The 13,674-nt window shown below is 45.7% G+C and overlaps 1 protein-coding gene across 1 annotated transcript in view; it reads left to right on the top strand.

Annotated features, from left to right (window-relative positions):
• Positions 1 to 12,616, top strand: part of RFWD3 (ring finger and WD repeat domain 3) — a 36,706-nt gene extending 24,090 nt beyond the window's left edge. The window contains exons 9-13 of the mRNA XM_082269778.1: positions 876 to 1,026; positions 4,475 to 4,651; positions 7,351 to 7,562; positions 9,264 to 9,481; positions 12,344 to 12,616. Of these exons, the coding sequence (XP_082125904.1) occupies positions 876 to 1,026; positions 4,475 to 4,651; positions 7,351 to 7,562; positions 9,264 to 9,481; positions 12,344 to 12,487 (902 nt within the window). The 3' untranslated portion in view covers positions 12,488 to 12,616. The remainder of the gene's footprint in view (positions 1 to 875; positions 1,027 to 4,474; positions 4,652 to 7,350; positions 7,563 to 9,263; positions 9,482 to 12,343) is intronic.
• Positions 12,617 to 13,674: the final 1,058 nt, after the last annotated feature.

The raw sequence follows: 13,674 nt of genomic DNA, 5'->3' as shown, positions 1-13,674 counted from the left end.
ATAAATATATACTTATTGGGATTTTTTTTTACCAGTAATATGTGGCAGGATACATATTAGCCTAAAATGATAAAAAAAAATGGGTTTATTATTTTTTCTGCTGGGCTTTATAGCAGAAAGTAAAAAAATATAAATATTTATAAAAAAAAAAAAAGATATATATATATATATATATATATATATATATATATATATATATATATATATATATATATATATATATATATATATATATATATATATATATATTGTGTGTGTATATATTAATATAATATAAAATCTTCTCTCCCCCCCAGAATTGTCGCTATTTGTTTATAGCGCAAAAAAGAAAACTGCAGAGGTGATCAAATATTACCAATAGAAAGCTCTATTTGTTGGGGAAAAAAAGGACATCAATTTATTTATTTTTTTGGGTACAGCGTCGCAGGACTGCGCAATTGTCAGTTAAAGTAACGCAGTGCCGAATCACAAAAAATGGCCTGGTCATTAGTGGGGTAAAACCTTCCGGTCCAGAAGTGGTTAGCAACTTCATTTTTATTCCCTGCTTTCCTCCTGCTGGGTTCTGCACAGTTAGGATACTCAGTTAGGATCCAACGAATCCGGCATTGCCTTGCCCTGCTGAGATCCTCTTCTCTGCAGCAACCACTCGGGTCCCATGCCGCAATCTTTTCCTGTGATATCAGGAGGAGCGGCACATCATCAGAAGGCTGCTCCCGAACCCGAAGAGCCGGCAGCCTCCCAATGATGTGCCGCTCCTTGCTCTCGCTCATTGATCCCTTGTAAATCTCTTGGTGCTTCCATTGCTTGTCTGTAAATCTACCAATGTGCTCCCCTTCTCTCTCCTTGCTCCCCTGTAAATCTGGTTCTCTCTCCAGGGTGTGGTGTGAAGAAGATAAGTGCAGCCAATATGAAGAGCAGCCAATACATTCCCATCCATTCCAAACAGATCCGTGGCCTGGCCTTCAATGCCCGCTCTGATGGCCTCCTCCTCTCCGCTGCTCTGGATAACACCGTGAAATTGACCAGGTGAGTGATACTGGGACAGCCGTACTCCGCTGTTGCTCTCATTCTTTATGTGGCCTGGAACGTTAGAGATGTACCTTTGCTGTCCCCTGTGAGCGAGAGCTGCACGATTCTAAATAAAATGAGAATCACAATTATTTTGCTTAGAATAAAGATCACGATTTTCAGCGTAACATCATCTTTTACTTTAAAAAAAAAAAAAAAAAAAACGAAACAGTAAGGTTAGCCCAATTTTTTTGTATAAATTCATTAAAGTGTATTTTTTCCCAAAAAACTGTGTTTAAAAGACTTCAGCGCAAATACAGTGTGACAAAGGATTGCAGCGATCGCCATTTTATTGTTTAGGGTCTCTAACAAAAAAAAACAATATTTTTATAGATAGATAGATATAGATATATATATATATATATATATATATATATATATATATATATATATATATGTGTATGTATGTATGTATGTATGTATGTATGTATGTATGTATGTATGTATGTATGTATGTATGTATGTGTGTTTGGGGGTTCGAAGTAAATTTCTAGCAAAAAAATACTGATTTTAACTTGTAAGCAACAAGTGTCAGAAAAAGGCTTCGGCCCCTTTCACACGAGCGGTGGCCCCCGACGGACTCTGTTATTCTCAGCGGGGATGGGTCCACCGATCCCCGCTGAGCAGGCGGATGACACTTCAGAAGTGATGTCATGTGTTGAATTGTTTTGTATGTGTTCTTTCGTCTCTGAGCATGCCTAGTCTTGCTCTTACGATTTTTTTTCCTTCAAACTGTACTAAAATGAGATGAAAATCGGACGTTGTGTTGACGGACGATAAAAACTTTATAGCCTGCACATCATGATTTTTTCGGCCGAAAAGTCTGAGTCGGCTGTCGAAAGCACCATACTAACAAGCCGAAAATCGGCGGATCGGTAGTCGGACGAAATTTCCCTTCAGATTTTCTTATCGTGTGTACGGGCCTTAAAGCGGAGTTCCACCCTGGAATTTTTTTTTTTTTTTTTTTTTTTTTTTTTTAAATACCCCAGGGACAGTCAGGGCTAGTGCATTCCACAATGGCTAGCCTCTGATCTGTCCCGGGTTGCACTTACCTGTTAGGACAAATACTTACCTTGAAAACGTCTTGTCCAGCGCTGCCATCTCAGGTGTGGGCAGCTTGAAATCGGTCCCACGATGCCCTGCGCCGGCCCCGCCGTCACTTCCGGTGCGCGCGCGTCATCCCTCCACAGCTTCTGGGCATGCCCAGAAGCTGTTTAGAAGGGGATGACGCGCGCGACCCGGAACTGACGTCGGGGCCGGTGCAGGCGCAATGATTCCTGGGAGCGATGACGTTCAGCTCCCAGGAATCATTGCAGAGCCAGGAAGTGACGACGGGCCGCGGCCGAGGAAGGAGGAAGAAGGAAGTAAGGTAAGTATATTTTCTTCGCTACGAGGTAAGTAAAAAAAAAAAAAAAAAAAAAAAAAATGCGATTATCCATTTCTTTTTCAGGTGACCCGGAGCGAGAAGATGGAGGCAAGTATAAAATTAGGGTGGAACTCTACTTTAAGTCTTTAGGAGGTTAAACTGCCCTCACTTACGGATGGAAGTTCATTACTTTGATCTAAAACAAGGAAATGATACATTGTAAAACATTATTTATAGTTATCTAGCAGCCTTAGCAATGTTGATAAACATTGCCAGAGGCTTTTTTTTTTTTTTTGACCGCTGTGAGTGAGTAGAGAACAGCTCTGTAAGGCTCGGTTTCCACTAGTGCGACTTCAAAGTCGCGCGTCTTCAATAGCGACTTTGTACTTTGATAAACGCGCGACTTGTGTACGAATTTACAACGACTTGTTGCGACTTTGATGTATGCGACTTGCACATAAAAAATTCCTTTTCCTGCTAGTGATGTAATTACTGTACTTCCGTGCAAGTCGCGACAAAGTCGTGTTCAAAACCGTGTACTGCGACTTCGTTGCGACTTGCAATACCTTCTATGAGGGACATATCGCACTAAAGTCGGCCCAAAGTAGTGCAATAAGCTTTTTTGAAGACGCTGCGTCTTGAGTCGCAGCAGTGGAAACGGTCCATATTGAAATGAATGGGTTTTGACTTGTCATGTGACTTGACATGTGTCAAGTCACACCACAAGTCGCACTAGTGGAGACCGAGCCTAAGAATCTATGCCATTTTTAAAGTGGAGTTCCACCCACTTTAGTGACTTTAGATGTATGTAATCCCGCTTTAAAACGACTTTTACCAATGGAAAGTTTTTTTATTTTTTTGCTAGTCATTCGGCGATTCGCAGTGTGTGCTGGGATGTATCTCAGGGCATGAAATCTCGCATTATTACACAGGAAATGAGCCGTACTGCGTGCTCCGCCCCACCGCCTCTCAGTGAGCTGTACTGTATGTATTGTATTGAGGCCGTGCTCCGCCCCACCGCCTCTCAGTGAGCTGTACTGTATGTATTGTATTGAGGCCATGCTCCGCCCCACCGCCTCTCAGTGAGCTGTACTGTATGTATTGTATTGAGGCTGTCCTCCGCCCCGCCTCCTCTCAGTGAGCTGTACTGTATGTATTGTATTGAGGCCGTGCTCCGGCCCGCCTCCTCCCCGCCGCCTCTCAGTGAGCGAGGACTGAAAGCATTATATCCTCACTGAGCTCACTGAGAGGAGGCGGGGCGGAGCACGGCCTCAATACAATACATACAGTACAGCTCACTGAGAGGAGGCGGGGCAGAGCACGCAGTGCAGCTCATCTCCTGTGTAATAATGTGAGATTTCATGCCCTGAGATACATCCCAGCACACACTGCGAATCGCCGAATGATGTAATCACCGACCGGACCCGGAAGTGAGAAGAGGATAAATAAAGCAGAAAATAAGGTATTTACTAGCAACCAAAAAAAAAACTTTCCATTGGTAAAAGTCGTTTTAAAGGGGATTACATACATCTATGTAATCCAATTTATTAAAAATAGGTGGAACTCCACTTTACGATTGTAAGGGGGGGTGGATCGAGATCGTGATTTTTTTTTTTTTTTTTTATGATTAATTATGAAGCTCTACCCTGAGCTCTGGGATTGATGTGTTTCTGACCCTCACATAAGCTTCTTTCTGATTTCTAGATGAACTGCAGGATGAAGGTTTTTATGCTATCGTTCACAATTTGTGAGTTCCTTGTTATGTGTACATGTTCCCGCATTTGAGTGGGCAGGCATGCCCAGAGTAGGGCTTTCTGCTGTCTTTGTTCTAGAGCGATCAGCAGCTGATTTGCCTCACTTACATTCATTTACCTTTTTAGCCTTGATCAGTCAGTGACTGAGTAGCTTTAGCTGCAGCTGGAGGTGGGTGAGAAGGCTGCTGTTAACAATAATGAAATTATTTTGGCTGGGCACTTTAACAATTACCTCTTTGCAGTATTGTTTGAGAAGACAATCACTGACATTCTGTCCCTTTTGCAGCTTGCTAACGAACACTGTGGTGCAGACCTACAATGCCGGGCGGCCGGTATGGAGCTGCTGCTGGTGCTCCGATGACACCAACTATGTTTATGCCGGCCTCATTAATGGATCGGTGCTGGTGTACGACCTGAGGGACACAAGCCAATATGTAAAGGAACTGACCCCGCAGGCCTCTCGGTGAGTGCATCAAAGAGAACCTATATTACAGCAATAAATGTAATGCATGAGGAAGGTGAAAAGGTAGACGGTCATTTCTGGAGGAGACCTCTATTAAACAGGACCTGGAACAATAGAAATATGTTTATGAGATTGATGCAGATTATGACAATTTCTAATATACATTCTATTGGCCAAGTAGCCATTTTCAGAACGGTCTGTTTCTTAACACATGGGTTTCTTTTTTTAATTAAGTCAAATCCACTGTGCACTTTGAAGTGCCGTCACTGTAGATGTAAGGGGAAGATCTACTAATTTCTATCATCCAGTTATGTGCATGCAAAAATGCTGTTTTTGTTTTCCTTGCATGTCCCCCTCGGGTCTACAGCAACTGCACTTCCAAGTGCACGTGCAGAGTGGATTTGCCTTTAGTAAATGAACCCCATAGCCTTGTAGCTGTTGCAACATCTGAGTCTGGGCTACAGCAAGGTGTATGCAGTGAAGAGTACCTGTTAGGACAGCTGTTATCTGACAGCTTCCTCGCTGCTGGGGTTTTTTGGAGAGATTTTTGGGTTAGAGGGGGGTCATCTCCGCTGGTGTGAGTGGTCCTTCCTGCAGGGTGAGAAGGCTTTTGGGTTAGAGCAGTGGTTCTCGACTCCTGTCCTCAGGACCCACTAACAGGCCAGATTTTAGGTATTCCCTTGGGGAGATGCAGACTAGAGCACTGCAATCACTGATCAGCAAATGATATCACCTGTGAATATATTTCAGTTATCTTGCAAACCTGGCCAGCTAGTGGGTCCTGAGAACAGGAGTTGAGAACCACAGGGTTAGAGGAATCATTCCATCAGGATTGAGGGGTTGGAGGGGTCCTCCCTGCAGGAGTGGGGGGGGTTAGAGGGGTTTTCCCTGCAGGATTGAGGGGTTGGAGGGTCCCTTTTGTAGTAATGATAGATTAGAGGGGTTTTCACTACAGGGGTGTGGGGTGGAAGTGGAGGGGTCCTCACTGCTGGGGTGCAGGGTCCTTCTTTCTGGAGTGAGGGGTTTTTAGAAGAAATTGCTGATAAAGTATATGGGTGTATAGATCGATCTGGAAGGGTCTAGGTCTTTGTGGGATTTGAATACATGGAGCAATTCTATATGATGAACATTTCCTGTAATGTTATATAACTGCTGCTTTCAGGTAAAGGGAGGCTTGTCAGCAGAATTGCCTTTTTAGATTATAAAATATTAAAATTCCGAGATCTGGTCAGTAAAATGTTCTTTCAGCAGAGGTGGGAATCACATGCGTTCTCATGGCTCAGATCCTTTATATCACAGCCCCCACTTTACATCAGTCCCCCTGAACATCAGTATCCTCAGTCTCCCCTTCACATCACAGTTCTCCTTTTTTACATCACGGTTCCCCTCCTTTTTTTACATCACGGTTCCCCTCCTTTTTTTACATCACGGTTCCCCTCCTTTTTTTACATCACGGTTCCCCTCCTTTTTTTACATCACGGTTCCCCTCCTTTTTTTACATCACGGTTCCCCTCCTCCTTTTTTTACATCACGGTTCCCCTCCTTTTTTTACATCACGGTTCTCTTCCTTTTTTTACATTACGGTTCTCTTCCTTTTTTTACATCACGGTTCTCTTCCTTCTTTTACATCACGGTTCTCTTCCTTCTTTTACATCACGGTTCTCTTCCTTCTTTTACATCACGGTTCTCTTCCTTCTTTTACATCACGGTTCTCTTCCTTTTTTTACATCACGGTTCTCTTCCTTTTTTTACATCACGGTTCCCTCCTTTTTTTACATCACGGTTCCATCTCACCTTTATGTCCCGTTTCCCCCACACACACCACAGACCCCCTACTTTACATCACAGTTCCCCTCCTTTTACATCACAGTTCCATCTCATCTTTACAACAGTTCCCCCCCCCCTCCCCCCTTGCATCACATTTCCCCCCTGCCCGCTTTCACATCACGGTGGGTGATTGATTGCTGGAACCTCTCCACATCCTAGCAACTAATCATCCACTTGTTAATTTAAAGAGTTGGGCAGTTTCCACCCTCCAGCCAATGTTTCCACCCTCTGCCCTGTTGTGAGGATGATAAGAGTGGCGGGTGGATCCTGGGAGAGGGGCACCCAGGCTGCTAAGTGGCACGGCTGACACAATCCGGACAGAACTGTCATCTACTGATAGGTCTGGATATGCCTGCTGTTTAGTGATGCCTGATCTAAGATATCCAGAAAACATCATAGCTGGAAACCCAGAAGAAGAAATTAGGACCCCCACCCCGAACTGTGTTGTAACCCTTTCCCACTAAGCAAAAAAAAAAGTAACGGCTGGCGTTCCACTCAAATGAGGTAATCAATCTGGTGATATTTATCCTCTTTGACCCCTGACAGGACATACCTGGTGGGCAGGGAGCCCCAATTGATGTCTATGGGAGCAGGGTCTAAGGATAAGCACGTTTAGGGGGACACTGGGCATTTGTCGCACTCCATAAGAGGTGATCGTAGGACATTAGTCTTCTACCCCAGTGTGTAGATTCAGGTTTGCTTGCTTCTCCTTCGATCCATGAATGTTAGGAGCATCTCTATAGTATACAACTAATTTATTTTCTGATTGTATAAAATGTATCATTTATTTTCTATAAGAATTTGACATAAAAACAATCCTGTTCACAGTCTAGACTTACCTGTAATCTCATATCTGTCCTGTCTTCCTCTAGCTGTCCTGTGGTTTCTCTCTCCTACGTGCCTCGTGCCGCCTCGGAGGTCTTCCCCTGCGGAGGGGTTCTGGCGGGGACCCTGGAAGGAGCATGTTTTTGGGAGATGAAGGAGGCCCAGTACAAGCCACACTTGCTGCCCCTGGAGCTTGGAGGTTGTACTGACATCCAGATGGAGAGCAGCACACGGCACTGCCTGGTCACTTACCGGCCAGGTGAGTTCATGGATGTCTGAAATGTCACACCTGACTGACCTTTCTCTCTCTCTCTCTCTCGCTAAATTTCTGAACTAGCTGTTGGTTTTATGCAAGAGAATTTACACTGATCTGCAAATACTGAGCGAGAAATTTCTGTAAGCATTTTGTGCCCTAAAGTTGTAATCTCTTTTTTGATGGGTGTGAACCTGCGCAATGGTTCTTTTTTACTGTACTGCTTGTTGAATGCATGTAAACCCATTAGAATTAATTATTGCATATGATAACTGACCTTAAAGCAGAGTTCCGCGGAGTTCGACCCCACCCCCCCTCCAAAAATTTTAAGTCAGCAGCCTCACATACTGTAGCTGCTGACTTTTAATATTAGGACAGTTACCTGTCCTGGAGTCCAGCGATGTCAGCACTGCAGCCGATGTTTCCATCGGGTGCTGCCGCCACCATTGCCGGTAAGGGAACCCAGCAGTGAAGCTTTGCGGCTTCACGGGCGGGTTCCTACTGTGCATGTGCAAAGCGCGCTGCGCATAACTATTGGCTCGGTGGCGGGGGAACAAGGAGGGGGCCAAACTTGCGAGGGACGACGCCGTATCCCGGAAGTGGGGAAGGTTACCCTTTCCCCCCTCCCCCCTAAAAGGTGACAAATGTGGCACCGGAGGGGGGGGGGGAGTAAACAAATGAGCGGAAGTTCCACTTTTAAATTGCATAATTTCAGTAAGCTCAGTTACATTTTTTTTTTTGCCGGCTTATCGTGCAGTCACATGATGTAACCTCACTGATAGTTGGGCTGAGGTTAGGTTCAACGTGTTGAAGCTCTGAGTCTAAGCATTATATGAAAAACGCATCCTCTTATCCACGCACACCAATCCCTGCTTGCTACTGGATGCTTTAGACTTTAGCTGTGCAATCTGCTGAACAGTTGCTTGATTACACTCTTAGACCTGCTTCTGGAACAGAGTTTACAGCTAATGTCTGCAGCAGTCAGGAGCATTCAAGGTAGAACATGCACATCTAAAGGGATGCCGGGGAATTTTTTTTTTTTTTTTATTTAATACTCTGGCTTATAGGAGAGTATGGTTTCCTCCCAGGTGAAAACTGTAACATGCCCAATAGGGAGGGGCAATGCTGAAGGTGAAGCATTGGCGACAATAGCGTTGCCACACTGAATAAGGAAGTAGAGGGAAATGACCAGATAAAACAAGTATTTACTATATATATATATAATATAATTATGGAAGGCAGAAATGTTAAACACAGTAAAATCCAAGCAAAATTTGGATGTTTTAAAGATGCTTAAAATTAGCATTTTTTAAATAATGCAATTCCATCCTATAGACTTCCAAGCCAACCAAGGAATTATGGTTCTGATCACATGGTGGAAATCTAGCAGGAAAACATGTTTGGTAACCCATTTCTGCTGCATCCCAGTGGTTCTTTCATTGGGTCTTAATACTGGGAGAGCGGACAGACTTCCTAATGAAGTTGATGTAGTATGTAGACCTACCAAAACCATGTGCTGCATCTCAAGACAGCCAGGACTTTGCACTTCTTGTTTGTAGATCTAAAGAAAGTTGTACAATCAGATTGCCGAGTGTGTGGCTAGCTTTAGAAAAGGAGAGTAAATGACAAAGCATGATTGGAAAAAGGAAAGGTTTTTTTATTTATTTTCTGCTTATCCTTAGTAACCTGAACATGTTGTATTGACAGGTAAGACCCATAACTACATGCGTTGTGTGATGATGGAACTCACCAGCAACCGCCTGGCAGACTCTGCAGACGAATACAGTTGTTCCTGTTACCCAGTACAGACCTTCAACGCGGGACCAACCTGTAAACTTCTGACCAAGAACGCCATATTCCAGAGTCCAGACCGGGACGGCAGTGTACTTGTGTGTGCTGGAGATGAGTCCTCCAACTCTGCCATGGTAAGAAATGCTGTGCAGGCCTTCTAGTTACATAAAACTTCATATAGGAGACCCCAAAAGTGGCCCCTGAAATGACCAAAGGGCCACAGTTCAGATCAGTGTTCCATGTAAGTAATGGAAAAGAAGACTCAGATATCGTGGAGGCTGCGGATGTGGTGCAGGTGGGGAGGGGGCTGCGGAAGCGGTGCAGGCGGGGGGGCTGCGGAAGCGGTGGGGGCGGGGGGCTGTGGGGACGGGGGGCTGCGGATGCTGTGCAGGCGGGGGGCTGCGGATGCTGTGCAGGTGGAGGGGGGTGGCTGCGGATGCTGTGCAGGCGGGGGATGCTGCGGATGCGATGCAGGCGGGTGGGCTGTGAATGTGGTGCTGCGGATGTGCAGGCGGGGGCTGCGGATGCGGTGCAGGCGGGGGGTGCTGCGGATGCGATGCAGGCGGGTGGGCTGTGGATGTGGTGCTGCGGATGTGCAGGCGGGGGCTGCGGATGCGGTGCAGGTGGAGGCGGCAGATGACTACTAGAAATCGCTGCTATTACACCTCTTTTTAGATAAGTGGCCCCACATATGTGCCTCCCTATGGGAAGCCCTGTAGCTGTTCTTGTAATGCACATACGGTGCAACAGTGAGCACTTTCTCTGACCTCTTTATTGGTGGAGAACAGGCTGAGGTTTTTTAAGGCTTTCATGAAGTCCCATGATACAGAGCCATAGTCCAAGAACACTTCTCTTCATGCAGTAGCTAGACATATCGCTACGGGTGGACTCAAACCTGCAGGTGCCAAGGCCACAGGGGGACCCGTCCTTACCCCAAATGTATAAACTAAAAGAAACTGCACCACTGCCAAATCCTTACTTTTTATTCTATAGGGATTCTAGGGAACCATGTATTGCAAACCGCTCCATCCAGCAGACCCTGCTCTTCCTCCAACGCATTTACCCAGGAAGAGGCTTAATCATTGAGATTCATAATTAAATGGTGTAAACCTCAGACATGAAATATGAGCAAAGCCCCTCTTTAGTGTGTACTTCTCTCACTCCAGAGCATTAAGTGTCATTTCTGTCTGCTGCCTCGTTCCTCTGCTATCAGCATGAGACACTTCTGAACCGTTTTCCTGCTGACGCTTAAGAGAAAAAAGGTGACCGGGGAGTTGGGTTGCACTGATATCCGTATCAGTGCCGTTACTAAGCATTTAGAAAAGTACTCGTACTCTTGCAAATGTTCCGATAACTGAAACCAATATCTAGTTATTTTTTTTTTTTCTTGAATATTTTGTTATTGATAAAGCTTTGTTACTTTTATACTACATGACACTATATGAGTGATCTATTTCTGCATACACCCCCCATTGCCATTAAAGTCCCACCTATGCGGGTTCTTCTTTACTGTTTTCAGGCTTGTCCTAATCACTTCAGCCTGGGTTCACACTGGAGCGGTGCGGGAAACCACATGCAATTCGGACAGGAATCGCACTGCATTCCTGTTCAAATTACATGCGATTCTTTGCAGTGCAATTTGAACCTATTTATTTTGTCTGTGCTCAAATCGCATCACAAAGGTATCGGTATTGGCGAGTACTTGAGCACCAGTATCCGTACTCGTACTCTTAACTCCGCATAACCCTACAGGGGAGGGAGCTCTAGCTAATTGACAGCCTCAGGTCTGTTGCTATGTGAAGGAGGTGTGTCCCTTCCCTCCAATCAGCTCTCAGAGCTCTCCTCACTCTGATTTTCAGAGCGGAGAGATAACTGTGTAATGTCTGCACTTTGAATGGATATAGTAGAAAGACGGCTGTAGAAAAACAGGTACAACTAATATAGGAGGATTTGTTTCATCTCTGTATCACCTGAGGCCATCACTCCACTGGGTATATGTGAGGGTTTACAACCACTTTAAAGCTGAGTTAGAAATAGATTTTGGGCCATCCGCTTGCTGAGTGTCACCTGAAAATGAAATGGATGCTCCCGATTTTTTTATTTTTTTTTGGTCACTTCCCTTGTAATTGAAGAAAATATACTCCCCTTCCTTCCACTTCCTCCCTCTGTGGCCCGCGCCATCTCTTCCGGTTTGCAATGACTCCTGGGAGCTGAACGTCATCGCTCCCAGGAGTCAATGTGCCTGCACCGGACCCGCTCGCCCAGAAGCTGTGCAGGGTTGCCGCGCTTGCACCGGAAGTGACGAGCGGGGCCGGTGCAGTGCGTTGTGGGACTCCAACGTCACAGAAGAGGTTATGAAGAGGACGCTGTGGCTTCAGCTGCCCACACCTGAGATAGCAGCGCTGGAGAAGAAATTTTCAAGGTAAGTATTTCTTTTAAAAGGTAAGTACGACCCGGGACAGTTCAGAGGCTATCCATTGTGGAATGTACTGTCCCGGGGGTATTTTTATCTAAATTTGACCCCCCCGGGGCCGGAACTCCGCTTTAAGCCTGTTGGAGGGGGAAGGGACTGGTGGATGCATTGTTTGTATTGCATGACTCCCTATGGAATAATGCTTGAGTAAAGCAAGGATTAGGCAGTGGTGTGGCTTCTTTCACGTTTGAGTTTGTACACTTCTCTTCTCGCTGTTCAGGTCCTAAGATGCTCAAGTTTGAGCAGGCCCCTAGGCAGGGAACACACGGGCATTTGGTTGTTGTGGTTTGGGGGGGGGCACAGGATGGAAACCATTGGTCTGTGCTTTAGGGTTGGGTTAGGAGGACTGTGTGGGCTCAGAATGACTGATAATTTGTGAGCTGGGATATGATGAGGTTGTTCATTCTACAAGTGGGGAGATGATCTGTACCAGGAGGGTTCTCGGTTTGATATGAAGCCAGTGTCTGCATTGTACAAGACACAGATTCCTAAACATCTCAGTGCTCTCTCTATTCCATTCCAGCTCTGGCATTCCGGAAGCGGGAGCCTCGTCCAGAAGCTACAAGCTGACCAGCCAGTGTTGGACATTTGCCCCATGGAGGTCAACCAGACCAGCCTGCTGGCCACCCTGACCGAGAAGATGGTGAAAATTTACAGATGGGAATGATGAGGACAGATCCACCATGGAGCTACCGGACCACAATGAGCCGCATTCACTGAAAACTGTTCTCTTTCTTCCCAGGATCCCATTGGATTTCTACAGCGGGGTATAAATATGGCTGCTAAGGGTAACAAGCGTTTTCTCTTCTCTTCAGACATGTTGATGGATAGAGGCTTGGTCTTTTGTAATAATTTCAGAATTGGACTGCTTGTAGTTGTCCTTTTATTGCCACCTTGACCATTCAGAACCCCAGGCCCAGTTCTACTCCTCCTTTTCAGATCTCCCCTGCTGTTCTTCTATTATTGCTGCTACAAAATACCCCATAGTTATGGGTGTGAGGAAGCATGTGACCACCTCTCATGACACAGCGTTTGGGCCCCCAAACGGGAGGGGGTAAGGGGTAAGCTGCAACACCAGGTCCTTTTGTAGCAGATGCAATGGAGGGAGGAGCAGCAAGGGAATGACGTTAAGGTGAGTAGAAGAAATGGGGTGCCTAAATGAGCAAGGTGATGGGTTCTCTTTGAAGAAGGATCACAGAGGACTGAACCCTAAACTCTTCCAGTGTTTAGTATGGGGACCCTTCTGTATGCCTGACAGGGTGCCGATGCTGACCACTGCATATGACATCTTGGGTTTGTCCGGGGGGGGGGGGGGGAGAGAATCTTCACCCTGTCTTCCTCCATGCCAATGGACGGTGTCGGAAACCTAAGGAGGAATGTCACCGCTGCCCCAGAAAAGTTTGTTTGTTGGATGTTCATGTATATTGTGTATTGTCATTGTATATATTATACTTGTATATTGTAACATTCCTCTTTTGTCAATAAAGAAGTATTTGTTTTAGTGCATTGTATGCACAGTAAGTTTTACCTGAGTGGCCTGTCTTCCTTCATTTTTTTATTTATTTATTTTTTTTATTAGAAGTTTTGAAAGCCGTATTAGCCCCCGTTCACACTGGGGCGACCTGTGAGGCGACCTGGTTGCCTCACAGGTCACCGCAGGTCGCCTCCCATAGGGAAGCTGCGGACCCGTTCTGATAGGAGCGACACAAGTCGCTCCGACTCAGAAAAAGGGTCCGGAGCTTCTTTGGGGCGACCAGGAGGCGACCGCCATAGACTTCAATGTTATGAAGTCCGTGGCGGCCGCTCCGAGGTCGCGGCGCGCTGCTCGCACCGCGACCTCGGAGGTCGCGGTGC

Source organism: Pelophylax lessonae, assembly GCF_965119305.1.
Source record: "Pelophylax lessonae genome assembly, chromosome: 10".
NCBI lineage: Eukaryota > Metazoa > Chordata > Amphibia > Anura > Ranidae > Pelophylax > Pelophylax lessonae.
The sequence above is the reverse complement of the archived record's forward strand: the minus strand, read 5'-3'. Positions and strand labels throughout refer to the sequence as shown.